This window comes from Cololabis saira, chromosome 19 (assembly GCF_033807715.1).
Source record: "Cololabis saira isolate AMF1-May2022 chromosome 19, fColSai1.1, whole genome shotgun sequence".
In the NCBI taxonomy this organism is placed as follows: Eukaryota; Metazoa; Chordata; class Actinopteri; order Beloniformes; family Belonidae; genus Cololabis; species Cololabis saira.
Window position 1 is genome coordinate 8,231,661 of NC_084605.1, and position 17,510 is coordinate 8,249,170.

General features: G+C 42.1%; 1 protein-coding gene across 5 annotated transcripts in view; it reads right to left on the bottom strand.

Annotated features, from left to right (window-relative positions):
- ebf3a (EBF transcription factor 3a) overlaps positions 1 to 15,198 on the bottom strand; it is a 67,844-nt gene extending 52,646 nt beyond the window's left edge. For all 5 annotated transcript variants that reach the window (XM_061707997.1, XM_061707999.1, XM_061707995.1 and 2 more), the window contains exons 1-6: positions 14,508 to 15,198; positions 12,131 to 12,287; positions 11,110 to 11,173; positions 10,951 to 11,006; positions 6,447 to 6,520; positions 3,157 to 3,225 (exon numbers count right to left, since the gene is read on the bottom strand). In XM_061707997.1, the coding sequence (XP_061563981.1) occupies positions 3,157 to 3,225; positions 6,447 to 6,520; positions 10,951 to 11,006; positions 11,110 to 11,173; positions 12,131 to 12,287; positions 14,508 to 14,632 (545 nt within the window). In that variant the 5' untranslated portion in view covers positions 14,633 to 15,198. The remainder of the gene's footprint in view (positions 1 to 3,156; positions 3,226 to 6,446; positions 6,521 to 10,950; positions 11,007 to 11,109; positions 11,174 to 12,130; positions 12,288 to 14,507) is intronic.
- Positions 15,199 to 17,510: the final 2,312 nt, after the last annotated feature.

Sequence of the window (17,510 nt, forward strand, 5' to 3'; positions counted from 1 at the left end):
ATCCATCCGTCCACTTCTCCAAGCTTCCCTCCCCCCTCGCAGCCCCAGAGAAGAGAGAGGCGGAGGGGGGATGAAGAACGAGATTAATGCTCAGGAGTCAGCCGAGAGCAGACGAGGAGGAGGAGGTGAAAAGAGGAGAGGAAAGCGTATGATTCCTCATGGGACAGAAGAGAGGAGGGCAGGAGGGGGAGGAGCGCAGCAGGGAGGAGGAAGAGGAAAATAAAGATGAGAAGAAGAGGAGGGGGGGCTCGCTCAGACCAGATCAACCAGTATCTCCAGGAACCGTCACTGGTGTCAGAACTGAACGACTCCTGCAGACTGAAACGACGAGTCCTTCATGACGTCAGAGAGATGGGTTAAGTTCTACAAAACCAAACCAAACCCGAGCAGCTGCACTTCTCAAAACGCTACAAGCAGTCTTGCTTGATAATCCATCCAGATCCTAGTTAATCCTACCAGAACAAACCTGAATACATGATCTTACTGCGCTCTGCCTTCCTGGTCCCGATACTATCTTCACGACCGTTTGTGTCAGCTCTCGCACAAACTCAACCTGCTACATAAACAGCAGATCACACTACCGCGAGAAACGGAGCTCTAACCAGCGTTAAACTAGCAATAAACTAACGTTAAACTAGTGGTAAACTAGCAATTAACTGGTGATAAGCTAGTGCTTCAATAATGTTAAACTATCAATAAACTAGCGTTAAACTAGTTTTAATCTAGTGATAAACTAAAAACTATAGATGAGCAAGTGGTTCGCCAGCGTTAAACTAGCAATAAACTAGTGTTAAGGTAGAGATAAAGTAAACAAGCATTAAACTAGTATTAAACTAGTGTTAAACTAGTGATGAACCAGCGATAAGCTATTGTTAAACTAGCATTAAACTAGTGAAAAACTACAAACGAGTTAGTGCTTCAATACAGTTAAACTAGCAATAAAATAGCATTAAACTAGTGAAAAACTAGCAATAAACTAGCGTTAAACTAGTTTTAAACTAGTGTTAAACTATAGATGAGCAAGTGGTTCGCCAGCGTTAAACTAGCAATAAACTAGTGTTAAGGTAGAGATAAAGTAAACAAGCATTAAACTAGTATTAAACTAGTGTTAAACTAGTGATGAACCAGAGATAAGCTATTGTTAAACCAGCATTAAACTAGTGAAAAACTACATACGAGTTAGTGCTTCAATACCGTTAAACTAGCAATAAAATAGCATCAAACTAGTGAAAAACTAGCAATAAACTAGCGATTACCGTTTGCTTAACTAGCTTTAAACTAGCAATGAGCTGGCACTTCAGTAGCGTAAAACTAGCAATAAAATAGCATCAAACTAGTGAAAAACTAGCAATAAACTAGTGATTACCCAGTGCTTAACTAGCTTTAAACTAGCAATGAGCTGGCACTTCAGTAGCGTAAAACTAGCAATAAACTAATGATGAGCTATTGCTGCACTAGCGTTAAACTAGCAATAAACTAGTGTTTAACTAGCAATTAACTAACTTTAAAGTATGGGAAAGTAGAGATTAGTTTGTGCTTCACTAGCATTAAACTAGCACTAAACTAGAGTTAAACTTGTGATAAACTCACAATACACTAGCGATAAAGTAGAGGTGAGCCAGTGCTTCACTCACGTTAAACTAGAAATAAACTATACCCAGCTATAAGCTAGCGTTAGACTAGTGATAAACTAGTTATTGATAGCTTATTGATAAGCTAGTGCTTCGCTAGCATTAAACTAGCATTAAACTAGTGATAAACTAGCGATAAACTAGCAGTAATAGTAATAGTAAGTTTACCACAGATCTGAAACTATAAACATGTAGTAAAGCAGGAAACTACTGCCTTTAGCAAATTGGATCTCAGATGTTAGCCTACCTGCTAACACAACGAAACATTCATTAACGTACCAACAATCTAGGAATCACAGCCATAGAATCACAGAAATATCCAGAGACAGTTTGTGAGATTCTGGTAAACTAGCAGTGCTGAACAGGTTAAAGTTTGATACAGAAATGAACAGAAATGTTCAATTAAAACCAGCAGGACGTTTTAAATGTTTGTGATGGAAATTTAAGCCTGAATTATGGTTCTGCGTCAAAACGACGCCGTGCCTACGGCGTGTGGTTTTTGTACACGCAGAGGACACGCCGTCACATGCGCCGTCAGTGATGTGCACCTCCCGAAAATTGTAACTACGCGTCGAGGAGACGCCGACCACACGCAGACCGAGAGAGCTGTGATTGGTTTGTTTGAAAGCGAAGCATTTCCGGTTTCCGGTTTGAATCAGTAGTGAACTTCCAGGGCTTTTTTCTTCGTTTATATGTGATTTTTTTTGTTTTTGTTTTTTGCACAATAGTTGTCCTTATTTCTTTGATTTACTGTGACCGGAAAAAGTCGGATAAACCATTCAGAAAAAGATCGCTAACTAGTGGCCGCGGGGGGTACTGCACCGCGACCAAATGGAGAGACGGAGAACTCTGAACGATTCGTGACGGTGTCACGGGTGCGCCGTGTGCTCTGCGTGTGTGTGACGCAGAAGCATACCCGCACCTTTAGTTTCATGAAAGCAACAACACATCACCAACTAAATGTTTAACAAGCTGATGTAAAAACTTCCAAGGAATATTTTTTCAGTGTTTGACTGCGTGCAGTCAATAACCCTTTTCTAACCGGAATATTAGCAATAACCCGGTTGCGCACAGCCATTTCAACACCAATAACCCCTTTGAATAACCGGAATTTGCTCATATTCCGTTTTCTAAAAACCTGAATATGACCCCTGGGTTACTCCTTTGTACTACAGAGCCAATGTTGTTGTTTTGGAATTGGATACAGGAAGAAGAAGCGGAAATGACGGGAATTGCGTCATGATGTTCTCCGTGCGTCGCTGGTTTGATGGAGATATCCCAAATGGTTAATTACCATGTATACAGGAATAACCCTGTTTGCTCACGCATGTAGATTCTTCCGAATGTTTCAGTAACCGGAATATTGACCTTAACCCGAATTTTGACTGCATAGTAGTCTTTGTAGTTCATTCCTTCACTCATTCACTCATTTGTTCATTGTTGTGTTTGATTAAGAACAACAGATCAACAGAATTCCACTAAAAGTGTGTGCATATGTGTGTGTTTGAGTGTGTGTTTGTCTTACCTGTCGATGATGACGGGGTCTGACGGCGTCTCGTTACGGTTTCCACAGCTCTTCTTATCACAGCAGCGGCTAATGCACACACACACACATTTACATACACACACGCATTAGGCAACAACCTCAGACCAACAACATATCTCTTTTTTCTTTGTGCCATTGTTAATTGAACAACACTGAAGCAAAACACCCAGGATCCACCTGTAGCAGATCAACAAGGTTTTGGAGAATTGCCTCCACAGCTCTCTTAACCAGGTTCAGGTCTGGACCAGGTCATTCCAAAAACCTTGACTATATTTTTACATTCTTCATTTTTCTGGTGTAGATTTGCTGCTCTGTTTGGGATAATTTCCTGTCACATGATCCAGTTTTAGCTGGGCCTTAGCTTGCCCACACCATCATCCCTCCACCACCGTGCCTGACAGGTGTTTCTGCTCAAATGCTGAGTTTGGTTTTGGTTTTGGACATTAAGGGCCAATCCCAATACACCCCCTACTTTCTACCATTAGCCCTCCCTCACTACCACTACCCCTAAAAAAGAAGCCACAGATTTTAGAGCACTTGAAATCTTCCCGGGGCCCTGTCCCAATACACCCACTACCCCTACTTTTCAGCACCACCCCTAAATTTTGCGTGCTACGTCACTGCGTGGTTTACGTTCGGGTACGTAAGCGACTGCGTAGTTATGTTTGCACATACGTCACACCATATCAGGAAGCCGAGAGCCAAAAGCTGTTTTAATTTCAGCTGTAGCGCTGTTAATATGCCACTTTATTAAGTTTTCATATTTTTTCAGGCGTAAAAGTAACCGTTAAGATCCCCAACCTGGGCTCAGTTTATCCAAATAACGTCTGTTAAGAAATTTGATCCGATGTTTTCGGAGAAGCCGCCGGCTCGGAGCAGCAGCAGCTCATGGCCGGGTCAACCTGCGCCGTCGTCCCGGGGAGAAACCTGCAGCTCTGTGGAGAATTACCGCTGGCTGAAATAAATCATTTAGGAAAATAAATGTTGGTTTAATAGATTAAATCTAACAGTTGTAGCTATGCCTGTTAAGAAATTTGCTCAGAAAATTTCGGGATCAAAACTGCCTGCCGGCTCGGGAACTGTTTTATGGTTCCGCGTTAAATCGACGCAGAGCCTACGCGTAGGGTTCAGCGTACGGCGCGCGCCGCTGCATAACCTACGCCGTAGGCTCTGCGTTGGCATAACGCGGAACCATAAATCGGTCTTTATTCTGGCGAGGTTTGAAAAAGACTTTGCAACAACGGGCAAGTGAGTGATTATATACATTCACTGAGTGAATATTATGAAAGTAAAATATATATTTCTCGCTAGAAATGTAATCAAAACGCATTTTTATGCAGAAACTAACTCAAAATATAGATTTTATTCACTCAAAAATAAGAAATGTCCGCCATGTTTTTTTTTTTTATTCAGTCCGCAAATGACGATGAAAAGCATTCTGGGAAATTTTTCTAGCCCTCGGTCAGCTAGGGTGCATCCGAAATCCCTAGCTGTGTAGGGCCAAATTCATAACCACTACCCCTCGTTTTCTGCACTCCCTCTAGGTGAAAAGAGGAATTGGGACACCACTACCCTCACGGGAACGCACAAAATTCAGGGGTAGGGCTGAAAAGTAGGGGTAGTGGGAGTATTGGGACTGGCCCTAAGAACAAACATCTCCACACTGGTCTCACGTGTCCAGAGGACGTGGGTCCAGAAGTCTCATGTTCTGAGTGACCTTGGAGTAAATGGAGTAAAGCACTAGTACCAGGACCAGGACTGGGACCAGTAGTAGGACAAGGAACCAGGACCAGTACAAGTACAAGTACAAGTACCAGAACCAGAACCAGGACCAGGACCAGTACCAACACTAGTACTAGGACCAGGACTAGTAGCAGTAGTAGGACAAAGACAAAGACAAGGGCAACTGCAAGTACAAGTACAGGTACCAGAACCAGGACCAACACTAGTACCGTGGCCCAGACTAGAACCAGGACCAGCACTAGTATGTACAGGTTCCAACAGTAGTACCAAGACCAGGACTGGGACCACTAGTAGGACAAGAACCAGGACTAGAACCAGGACCAAAACACTAGTACCAGGTAGGGATGGGCGGTATGGACTAAAAAATGTATCACGATAATTTCTGGCATTTATCCCGATAACGATAAAAATGACGATAAAGAAAATACCAATTCAACTCCACCTTTGTAACTATAAATATATCTCGCTCTCAGATCCGCCATGTTTGTTACACAAAAACGTATCAACGGGAATTTATCCTTCCTTCCTTCCTTCCTTCCTTCCTTCCTTCCTTCCTTCCTTCCTTCCTTCCTTCCTTCCTTCCTTCCTTCCTTCCTTCCTTCCTTCCTTCCTTCCTTCCTTCCTTCCTTCCTTCTTCCCTTCCTCTTTTCTCCCTTCCTTCTTCCCTTCCTCTTTCCTTCCTTCCTTCCTTCCTTCCTTCCTTCCTTCCTTCCTTCCTTCCTTCCTTCCTTCCTTCCTTCCTCCCTTCCTTCCTTCCTTCCTTCTTCCCTTCCTCTTTTCTCCCTTCCTTCTTCCCTTCCTCTTTCCTTCCTTCCTTCCTTCCTTCCTTCCTTCCTTCCTTCCTTCCTTCCTTCTTCCCTTCCTCTTTTCTCCCTTCCTTCTTCCCTTCCTCTTTCTTTCCTTCCTTCCTTCCTTCCTTCCTTCCTTCTTCCCTTCCTCTTTTCTCCCTTCCTTCTTCCCTTCCTCTTTCCTTCCTTCCTTCCTTCCTTCCTTCCTTCCTTCCTTCCTTCCTTCCTTCCTTCCTTCCTTCCTTCCTTCCTTCTTCCCTTCCTCTTTTCTCCCTTCCTTCTTCCCTTCCTCTTTCTTTCCTTCCTTCCTTCCTTCCTTCCTTCTTCCCTTCCTCTTTTCTCCCTTCCTTCTTCCCTTCCTTCCTTCCTTCCTTCCTTCCTTCCTTCCTTCCTTCCTTCCTTCCTTCCTTCCTTCCTTCCTTCCTTCCTTCCTTCCTTCCTTCACGTACGTTGTGCGTGGATTTAACATAGAACCATAAATCAGCTTTATACAAAAACATCATCAACGGGAATTTATCGTTTTTATCGTGAGATGACAAATTCTTATCGTGAGAATTTTTTTGACGGTATATCGTGAACGGTAAAATATCGCCCATTCCTAGTACCAGGACCAAAACACTAGTACCAGGTCTCGGACTAGAACCAGGACCAAGACTGGGACAAGCACTAGTACCAGGACCAGGACCAAAACACTAGGACCAGAACCAGCTTACTCCAGGTACGCTCAGGTGATCTTACCTGCACATGATCTCGTGTGTTAGGAGAACTCGGCACATCTCTGGGTTCTTGTCCTGACCCTCGTAGATGATGGCCTGAAACACACACACACACACACACACACACACACACACACACACACACACACACACACACACACACACACACACACAGGTGAGTGGATCCCGACGACACAGACGTGTCTCTGCTCAGCGCTATGATCGGTGATTAGAGTGAGGGGAGTGTTTGAGGACAAGCTGCCGACGCTCTCGTGAACGAGCCGGAACCAAACGCATCAACACAGAACGGATCACAGACGGCACGCTCTTTACCGCTAATTGAATGAGTCGTCGGACTTAAAGGCTGCTGAGTTCCATTAGTGTCACAGCTGGGAGCAGAGTGAGCTCTGACACCGGTGGCGGCGCCGCCGCCTGCAGACGGCAGACGTCACTACATCAGTAGAAGAAGAATGTCGGCCTCAGGAGACGGGTACGCCTTCATTTAAGATAATCACGTTTAGAGATATGCACCTTTAATACAAACAGTTTACGAAATCACAATTTCTGAGTTTCCTATCGCAAACTTGTGAAAAAAGTCTAATTTTAAGTGACTTTTTGCTGATTTAGCAGGATAAAGGTAACTTTTGTTTCAAGTTTGTAAGTCTATAAAATCTGTTTTTTTTATCTACAGGGTCATAAATTCAGACTTATTAAAAATCATTTTCATGAGAATTGCACATTTTTCTAAATCAAAACGTATTAAAAAATGTACAAAGTCAGAATTTCTAAGTCTATTAGTCTTTTTTTTTATTTATGACTTTATAAATTTCAATTTAAAAAAAAAAATCTGTCAAGTCAAAGTGGCAAAGTCAGAATTCTTTGAGCTCCAACTTTAAAATATGCAGTCAGAATTTATTAAGTATTTTTTACAAGTTTATGCAGTGAAAATTTAAGTCACAACCTGTTTTCCTGCAAATTAGCGAATTCATAAAGTCAAATTTTCAGTGACTTTTTTGCTAACTCACACAGTTTTTGAGTTTTTAAAGTCATACTGTTTTTTTTTTATCTGCAAGGTCATGAAGTCAGAATGTTCTGTCTTGTGTTTTTTTTTTTATCTTTTTCTGTGAATTGTAAATTTTCAAAATCAGAATTTTTCTAATTACAATTTAGCAATCAATAAACTTCTATTTTATTTGCAAGTTTATAAAACTCCAAATTCCACCTTGTGTCTTACAAATTCTTTACACCGAAAGTCAAATTTGGAACTTTTTCCCAGCAAATTTTCAGATTTAAAATCAGAATTCTTTATTTTTTTGTCTCAGTGAAATTTCAGTTCTAGCTATGTTTATTATATTTGAACTTGAGCTTCACGATTGTAGGCTGTTGTGTTTTTAAAGTGCATCAGATTCACATGTCGCAGCTTCTTCAAGGTTTGACCTCCACTGCAGTTTTCCAAATTAAAAATTAATTTTGTAAAAAGATTAACAAAAAGCTTGAAAAGCTTGAATGGAAACCTCCTGCTGCAGATGCAGATCCAGATGATCCAGAGTCCGGACCATCAGGGGACTAACGAGGACCTGCGGCACGTGGGCGCGCCTGGTCTCAGACCAGTCACGTGACGCGCGCTTGTTTGTCTGAGCTCCTGCGGGTCGCGACACGTCTCCGCAGGTGGAACAGACCCCCCGCAGCGGCCACAAATTGATGTTTGTGCTGCTTCAGACATTTGACTTTTCAGTTCCAGCACAGAGCCGCAAGTTCACAGGCGCGTGTGAGCGGGACCGCGCCAACGCACGTGTGTGAGACGGAAGCTCCCTGATCCCTCCATCAGCAGGAGGCGCGCACGCGTATGCATCTATGCATGCAACCCTCCTGCAGCTGGAGGAGAACGGGGATGAAGAGGAGGTAGAAAAGGACAGAGGACGAGGGGGGGAAGGGGGGAAGAAGGAGGAGAGGATGTCCTGTCTACAGTAGCGGAACATATCAGAGCCGGGCCGGGGGGCGGGGCATATGACCGGGCCCTTGGCCGCAATTTACCACAAACTCACATTTTCTTGCTGACAGTGTGTGTCTGTGATTGTTGTAACTGTAGCTACCTGTAAACCTGAACATGATGCAGCTTTTGGCGGCCCGGGCCCTGGGATGAATCGCTGCTAACAACGTCAGGTTCATCTCCCACAGGAGGAGAATTAGGGCCAACAAAATATGCGTCTACCTTGGGTAATTTGGCTTTTTCTTGCTCCCTTTTTTCTTTTTCTTTGCGTTTTATCGCTCCACTTTTGTGTTTATAACTCCCGCTTATGTATCGGCTGTAGGATTACTGTGCTTTGTTGACAAGTGATTAGTGATGCACCGATTGTTCGGTAACCAAAATTGTTTGGCCGAAAATGGCAAAAAAACACTTTTGGTGTTCGGTGGAATAAGTGGGGAAAAAAAACCGAACAATTAATAACGGCGTTGTAAAATAAGGAAATAGACTGGCCGCTCCGTCCCGTAACGTTGCGCACCACAAACATAAATCGTTCACATTCACCAGGAGGTGGAACCAAAACAACATAATGCTGGGAAATTAAAAAATTTTCATTTTTTTATGTTCAATAAATATTTTCTACCTTGTAATTTTGTAAAAGATTTTTTTCTTTGAAAAGCATGCCTAAATCAAATGTATTTGATTTATGCAATGGTGAAAAAATTGGCAAAATAAATGAAAAACTGCTGAAGAACCATGTTCGGTATTGTTCGGTATTCGGCCAAGTGTTTATTATTATTTTCGGTTTCGGTTTCGGCCACAAATTTTCATTTCGGTGCATCAGTGATCCATGATAACGTATGACGTTGATAGACGGCTGTTGATGATATCTAAAATACATTTGGAGATTCACTTGCAATTTTTGTTTTAATGTTAACTGTGAGTGTGAAAATCTCAGCACAACATATTATACAACGCTTTATAACTAATGTGCCACAAAAAAAAAAAAAAAATCTTGCAGGCGGGGCCTGCTGCCTCAGGGGCCCCGTTGGGCCCCGGGCCGTTGGAGGACCGCCCCCTCCCAGCCCCCCCTGAAGCCCCGCCCCTGCCTGTCCATCACAGGGACAAAAGAGGAAGAGGAGGAGAAGGTGGAGGTGAGAAAGATGGATGAAAAGGTAAGAAAGAAGAAGTGGTGTTGCAGGAAGAGGTGGTGAAAAAGAAGGTGGAGAAGGAGAAAGGGAAGTGGTGGATGAGGGGGTAAAGCAGAAAGTAGAGGAGGTGAAGCCGAGGAAGAGGTAAAAGGTGGTAGAAGAGAGGAAAATGATGAAAGCAGGTAAAAATGGAGCTGGAACTGCGTCAGGAAGAACACGCTCTTATTTTGAAAAGTAAATGTCCCTGATTGATCTATTGGCAGTTTCCATCCTCCACATCTTTCAACCGTGTTCAGCCAATCAGGGTCAAAGGGGCGGAGCCTCCCCCACCTGTCTTCAGGTGAAGGGCGGGTTCACCTGGACAGTAGGGCTGGGCGGTATGGACTAAAACATTTATCCCGATAATTTCTGGCATTTATCCCGATAACGATAAAAATGACGATAAAAAAAAAAACAATTCAACTCCATCTTTTAACTCTAAATCTATCTCACTCTCAGATCCGCCATGTTTGTTACACAAAAACGTCATCAACGGGAATTTATCCTTTTTCTTCTTTCTTTCTTTCTTTCTTTCTTTCTTTCTTTCTTTCTTTCTTTCTTTCTTTCTTTCTTTCTTTCTTTCTTTCTTTCTTTCTTTCTTTCTTTCTTTCTTTCTTTCTTTCTTTCTTTCTTCCTTTCTTTCTTTCTTTCTTTCAGGCTCATTTCTTTTCTTTCTGGAAAGGGGCAGATCAGATAAGATTCTTCTTTCTGCTCCCTTTTCATTCATAAGTTAGGAACATTTGTATTTGTATTTGTATTAAATTGTTTTGTTTTTTGAATGAAATAAAGAATAAAATGAAAAAAATGAAAAAAATCTTTCTTTCAGGCTCATATCTTTCTTTCTTTCTTTCTTTCTTTCTTTCTTTCTTTCTTTCTTTCTTTCTTTCTTTCTTTCTTTCTTTCTTTCTTTCTTTCAGGCTCATTTCTTTCTTTCTTTCTTTCTTTCTGGCTCATTCCTTCCTTCCTTCCTTCCTTCCTTCCTTCCTTCCTTCCTTCCTTCCTTCCTTCCTTCCTTCCTTCCTTCCTTCCTTCCTTCCTTCACGTACGTTGTGCGTGGATTTAACACATAAACCATAAATCAGCTTTACACAAAAACATCATCAACAGGAATTTATCATTTTTACCGTGAGATACAAATTCTTACTGTGGGGAATTTTTTTGACGGTTTATCGTGAACGGTAAAATATCACCCATTCCTACTGGACAGGTGACCTGCAGTTCAACCTTCCTGCTGACCTCTCCAACCGCCACATCAAATCATCAATACAATCCTGATCAGTGATTGATCCGTTGTTTCTCTTACAGTGCAGTTGAGTCAAAAGATGATCAATAATTGGTAACGAATAATAAAAATGAATAATGGGGCTCACCTGTTTGGTCATGGAGTCGATGAGGCGCACGAAGAGGTCCTGCTCAGTCCTCACACCTGCACACAAACCAAAGGTGTGTTACTCCTCCTCTGGTAATGTGACCTGGTCACGTGACCTGGTCCCGTCGGCTGCGCCGCGCAGTAAAACGAGCGAACCCACCGTTGCTGTAGAGCAGCTGCAGCTTGTAGTGAATCCCGTTGTTGGTTTTCTCTCCGCTCGGCTCCTGAAACAGAAACAAACGGACCTTAGAGGCCGTCCTCACCCCGGGGTGCGCTTGTTTTCCACCACCTGACAGCTGCAGGTTTCACTCTCCGGTCGCTGCAAGCTGTCAAAACCATCGCTGATACTGGGTTGCGTGCAGAAATTTGAACATTTTTTAAAAAGTAAACTCACAGTTTCATAATTTTCTCTCACGGATCATAATCAGAATGTCTGACTTTTTTTCTCTCTTTCAAATCTGCAGGTTTATTTACTTTGAAATTATTTTTGTTTCTTCACACAAGGTTTGTCCTGCACATTTTTGAATTTATAGTTCCAAATCCAGATTCTGTTCCTTGCAAATTTGCTGGTTTAGAATTTTTTAATTAGTTTTAGATTTTTTTAAAAGCAACTTCATGCCATTTTAGTTTTTTTCTGATTTTTATTCCCTTCAAATTTGCAGGTTTATGACATCATATTTTACTATCAAATCATCAAATCTGTGAGCTTATAAAGTTATTTCTGCAAAGTATATATATTTTTTTATAAATGTTTAAATTTATAAAGTGGATATTTTTATTATTTTTGTAGCAAGTTTACAAGTTTATAAACTACAATTTCAGAGTTTTAAGTTACAATGTTTTAGTTGAATTTTTTTTTATTTGCCAAGTTCTAAACTAAAAAAAAAGAGTTTTATTCATTTATTTATTGCAATTTGTGAGTTTTTATCTATTTTAACAGTTTTTATCTTGGAGTAACAGAACATCTGGAAGGTCTCTGGAGTTTTACTGAACAGATTTATACTTCTAGACCCAACTGTGCATCAGTGTTTCTGACAGAAAGACTTCAGTAAATATCAGTTCTTTTTCTTTTTCTTGGCTGTATTTAAATGCCAGGTGTGTTTTTTTTCCTGCCTGCAGGTGCGTTGGTTTCGTCCAGCAGGTGTGTTTGGTTGGTTCCTCCTCGCCAACGAGCGTCTCACCTTGTCCTTCTCTACGAAGTCGACGTAGGCGGTGCGCTCGATCTCCACCGGCTGGCCCTGCCGGTCGTACAGCGCCAGCACGAAGTGGAAGAAGTTGGACTTCCTCAGGTTGGACGGGGGCTGCTTCTCAAAGTGGGCTCGCGCTAACCCCACCCCGCTGCAAGAGAAACACACGCGTGTGAACAAACGCCGGCACGTGTCGGGCCGACCTTCACCGGAAGATCTGAGCAGCTGAGACGGGAACCGGGACGAGAAAACAACAACCGCGTTTCACAGCCGGCCGGACGCCGGAGCACGTGTGTGACCTCATTTATGACATCACATATGACCTCACGCACGACCTCATGCGTGACCTCATGCGTGACCTCATGTATGGCACAGTTATGAGCAAATATGACAACAAATAGCATTACATGTGATATTTGTGGTCATGCACAAATAAGAGCAGAAGTACCTAAAAAATCAAATAAAATCTGTAATTGTGAGTACGTAGCGCCGAAAATATGAGCACACATGTGTCCGTATGAATGTCTGTAAATATGAACGTACTGATGAGCATAAATGTGCAGGTGTAAAAGACGGGAGCTGAAAGACGGACGTGACTCCGTCGGCATTCGTACTCCTGTACTCTGACGGAGATATTTTATTATTTATTTTCATTTTGCTTAAAAAATGTTTCTGAAATAAATGGCCGAGTCATTTTAAACATGAATATAGGCGTATTTGACGCCGTGGTGATGTGGCACAGCTGATGTACGGGCTTGGTCTTGCTGGGAACGGTTGGAAACGTACGCAGTTCTGATCACACACGCACATGTAAGTCTCACGGTCACACGCATGAGCGCACGTATGAATGTATGTGAGAATATCTGCACGTATGAATGTATGTGAGAATATCTGCACGTATGAATGTATGTGAGAATATCTGCACGTATGTAAATGTATGAAGACGACAAAGACTGGACATTTGACCAGAAGCGTCGGACGCCAACGAATTTATGGTCTTACGTGTGACTTCAAAGTCTTTTATAAGTGTGTGGTGAAACGGTGTTACACACACACACACACACAGTGGTGGGTGTATAAAACCTGACGCTCACGGATCTGAACGGTGTTTTAGGAGCAGCAACGCTGGTCGTTTCTGCACGTAAAAGTCGGGTATGAACTGATCCGAGGTCAGACGAGTCAGGAGGCCGACAGCGAGCCGCGCTCGACTGCCGGCATGCTCGTGTCGGTGGAGTGAAAGTAGATCTGCTCCCGGCTGCAGAGAATGACACAGAGCATCCCAGATAATCCCAGAGCAACACAGATTTCCTTTTAGATTTATCAGAAAATCAAAACTTGAGTGAAAGTCTGCCGGCGAACATGAATTAATGAGGATTAATGAAGTGTTTCGCAGGTACATTTGAGAGGACATGAATATTTCTTCCATTTTAAAAATAATTTGTAAACGTTTGTTCGTGTATCAGGATTTAAGTTTTTTTAGTATAAGATTTTCTTTTTTTAAATCACAGCAGAGTGTGTTTTCTCTTCAGGACACTCGCTCCTCTTCAGCATCCAGGTCACAGTAATCTGAATTCATCCATTTTTTGGAGAACATTGATGTTAAATTTCAGGGAGATTTTATCAATTTGGAGGAAAGTGTTTGTGTAAAATTTAATTTTATTTAACTATGTGAGAATCTGAATTTGTCCTTAAATAAAACTGGTGTTTTTTGTAGTTTCTCTGCAGCTGCAGAGGTGTGTGTGTGTGCGCCACACTTTCACCCGTGCGCGATAACCGTCGGTGGGACTCTGCCTCGGCCCGTCGCCGCGGCGACACAGACGTGTTAATGAGAGAGCGCCCCGGCTGCAGTCGCCGCCGTGAAAAAACTTCATCTGATGCTGCCGGAAAAGACGGAGTCGCAGAAATCCCTGGAGTTTCAGTGAAACGGCTTTTAAATTGATGGATGATTTTAATTTTTTCTGACTGGAACTGCAAAAAGCATGAATAATAGAAGAAACAGCAGCGTCTGTCTGTTTTCATCCTCTTTGGAATTCCCGACGCTCCTCTCCATCGCCGCAAAAATGACCAAAGAGCTTCACACACTTCAGGAAAAACACAAACACCATTTAGTCTGAGTTTCAATCTTAGCTTTGCATTTATCAAGCAGTTAATTTATGTTTCTCCTTTTTTACTTTAATGTCAGAAATTCTTTTTGCCTGTTTGAGCTTCAGAATCAGCTTAAAAAAAACAATTTTTTAATGCAAATTTAAAAAATCTCATTTTTTTTCAACACAAGGATCTTTTTTTGTTTGCTGTCGGACAGCTGGAGTGGAGTCTCAGTCCCAGTGGGACTTCAGCTCCCACAATCCCGCGGGGCAGCGTGCACATTTACCTCTGAGCAGCCGTGTTGGCGTCCACCACGCCGGCCGAGTGCATCCAGGAGCGGACCGCCAGCGGCTCCTCCTTCATGCTGGCCGTGGCCCCCCGGGGCAAGTTGTCCTGGATCCCGAACATCATCGGGGCCTCGGAAACACCGGCCACTCAAGCAAAAAGAAAGAAGGAAAAGAAAAACAAAAAGAAGAAGAAGGGCAAAGTTCAGGAAAAAAAAAACTGGGGCTCTACAGGACGGAGAGAAACGCTCACGCTTCTGGCATTTTCTGAAAACCTCTGAGACAGAAAAATAAGAGGATGAAGAAATAAAGCAAAAGCAAAACTTTAAAGACTTTTTAAATGTCTGCACAACTTTTTGTCGGTTTTTCTCTGAACGAAGCGCAGAAAAAAAAATCCCAGCGTGCAAGTTAGTTCAGAGATTTTTTTAAAACTCGCCCGACAGTCGACATCTTCAAACCCGCAGAGACGGAAATGAAGGAGGAGGAGGAAGAAAAAAAAATGGAAAAAGAGAAATAAAATCCTCAGAGAAAAGGAGAAGAAAAACAGAGCGGGGTCCGGACGGCGAATCGAGCGCGAGCAAAGTGTCTTTTTTCTTTTCCCCAAAGAGAGGAGGAGAAGAGGAAGAGAGGCGGGCCTTGGATGGAGGGATGAGGAGCGGAGGAGAAACTCTCAGCCCTGCGGCCCCACAGGACTGGACGCCAAAAACCAAAAACCCCACGGGTCTTCCTCCGAGCCGCTGACGACATCACGGCGGGGGGCGGGGCGTCACCGTGAAAGAGAGAGAGATAGAGTGTGTGTGTGTGAGTGTGTGTGTCGGAGTGTGTGAGGACGAGATGGAAGGAGGGAGGAGGTGGAAGAGGAGGTGGAGACCAAACAGACCAACCAGAGAGAAAGAAAGAGAGAGCAGGTGTGTGTGCTCTTGATCGCCCCGTTCCCTCTCTCACACCCCCCAGTATCACCAGTGTGGGAACTGGTGTGTGAGCCGTTCATATGATGCTCTGGTGGGAGGCCGGTTCAACGCTAATCTAAACCCAACTTTAACCGGATCTCTACACACGCCCTAACTCTAACCCTAACCCAGGAACCAGTTCTACCTTCCTACCACCGGGTTTTAGGCCCCATAAGGACTGTTCACTAGGGGTGGGTATTGGGAAGGACCTCACGATACGATACGCATCACGATACTTGAGCCACGATACGATACGCATCACGATACTTGAGCCACGATACGATACACATTGCGATATCCCGATTATGCGATATCCCGATTATTATATTCTACATAGTTCACCGAAAAATGTAAAAATGCATTACACATCTTAAAATGTGTAATGCTAAAGGAATTTTTACTTTCCACAGGAACCTAATTTACTTTCTCTACTCGACCTTTAATTTTATCGACCTTTAATTATATATTCTTTCTCATTGTTCTGCTTTTGTCACATTTTTTGTCCTTTTTTGTGTTTTTTACTATTAGTTGTTTCAAGTACTTGAATTCCTGTTGCTATTGATCTTTGTCTTTTGTTGTTGTTTAGCTCATGCATGCTGTCTGCTTGTCCTTTGTTTGGTTTTTTTGACAGGGGTGGAACCTTGTACAAGTTCGCTATAGAACTTCGTTCCCTCCTTGAGCAGTGCTTCATGCATCTTTTTGTGCTAAATTAATAAACTCTAAACTCTAAAATCCAAGTTGTATATACCGTATTTTCTGGACTATAAGCCGCACCTGTATATAAGCCGCGCCCGCTATATTTTAAAAAAAATAATAAAAAAAGATATACAAGCCGCACCTGCATACAAGCCGCATCCGCTCTATTTAAAAAAAAAGATATGCAAGCTGCAGATATTTATGCTGTTAGATTAGATATTTACTACATGTATAGAACCATTTTGAACTGTAAATGATGTACATGTTTGTACCTAAATAGATCCTTTCCTAACAGTGTCTTTTAACACGGCAGCAACTTTGCTGATTAAAACGGGACAGAACCAAGAGAAAATAACCGGGATTTATTTATCTTTTTATCTGTTTGAAATCTGCTTCCACCTACTTCTATCTGCTAAAGAAGAAGTAGCGTATTCTTCTTTGCATTTATTTTGTCTTAGTATTGATTCTAATTCCGGTTAGAGCGCCCCCGAGCGGTGGAAGAAAAATCCACAGAATAGCCGCACCTTTGTATAAGCCGCATGTTTCAAAACCTATGAAAAAAGTACCGGCTTATAGTCCAGAAAATACGGTAGTTCACCGAAAAATGTAAAAATGCATTACACATCTTAAAATCCAAGTTGTATATATGTACATCAGATGATAGTGATGGATCTTAAAATACGAGTTGCACGTTCATCAGATTATAGTGACAATTCATGGGACAAACTGAGTCAAAACAATGTTTTATTATAACTATACAAGCTAAAGTTACAACATATTTGTATACGTTTTTCATATTATTTACATCATATGAAATTAACATTAAATTTAGTATGAGGTTGCTTTAATTATGTGGCAAATGATAATAAACACAAGAAAGATGGGTACTAAAACCAAGGACAAGCACAGTGATCAGTCAGTATAGATATAAATCCCTAAATAAATAAACCTCTGTCCATTATTTTTCATTTTTTAAGGACAGGCAATTGTGTTTTATAAAAAATAAATTATAAAATGAAATAAAACGTGAAATAAAACCTGAGCTCAGTGCAGGGCCCTCCCAGGGTTGGTAGAGAGTGGCAATGCCCAGGACTGTCACTTAGGTAGGAGCACTGGGTGATATAATGGGAAAAAGATCGGGGATAAAAAATATTAAAAAAAATTAAAAAAAAAAAGAATCGATATTCAAATTTTGAATATCGATATTGAATCGGCTGGAAAAGTATCGCGATATATTGCCATATCGATATTTTTGCCCACCCCTACTGTTCACACACATATATATATATCTATATATCCCTCCCCAACAGGTCCTCGGTGACACTCACCGTCTGGACTCTGAAGGTTTCCATCCAGAGT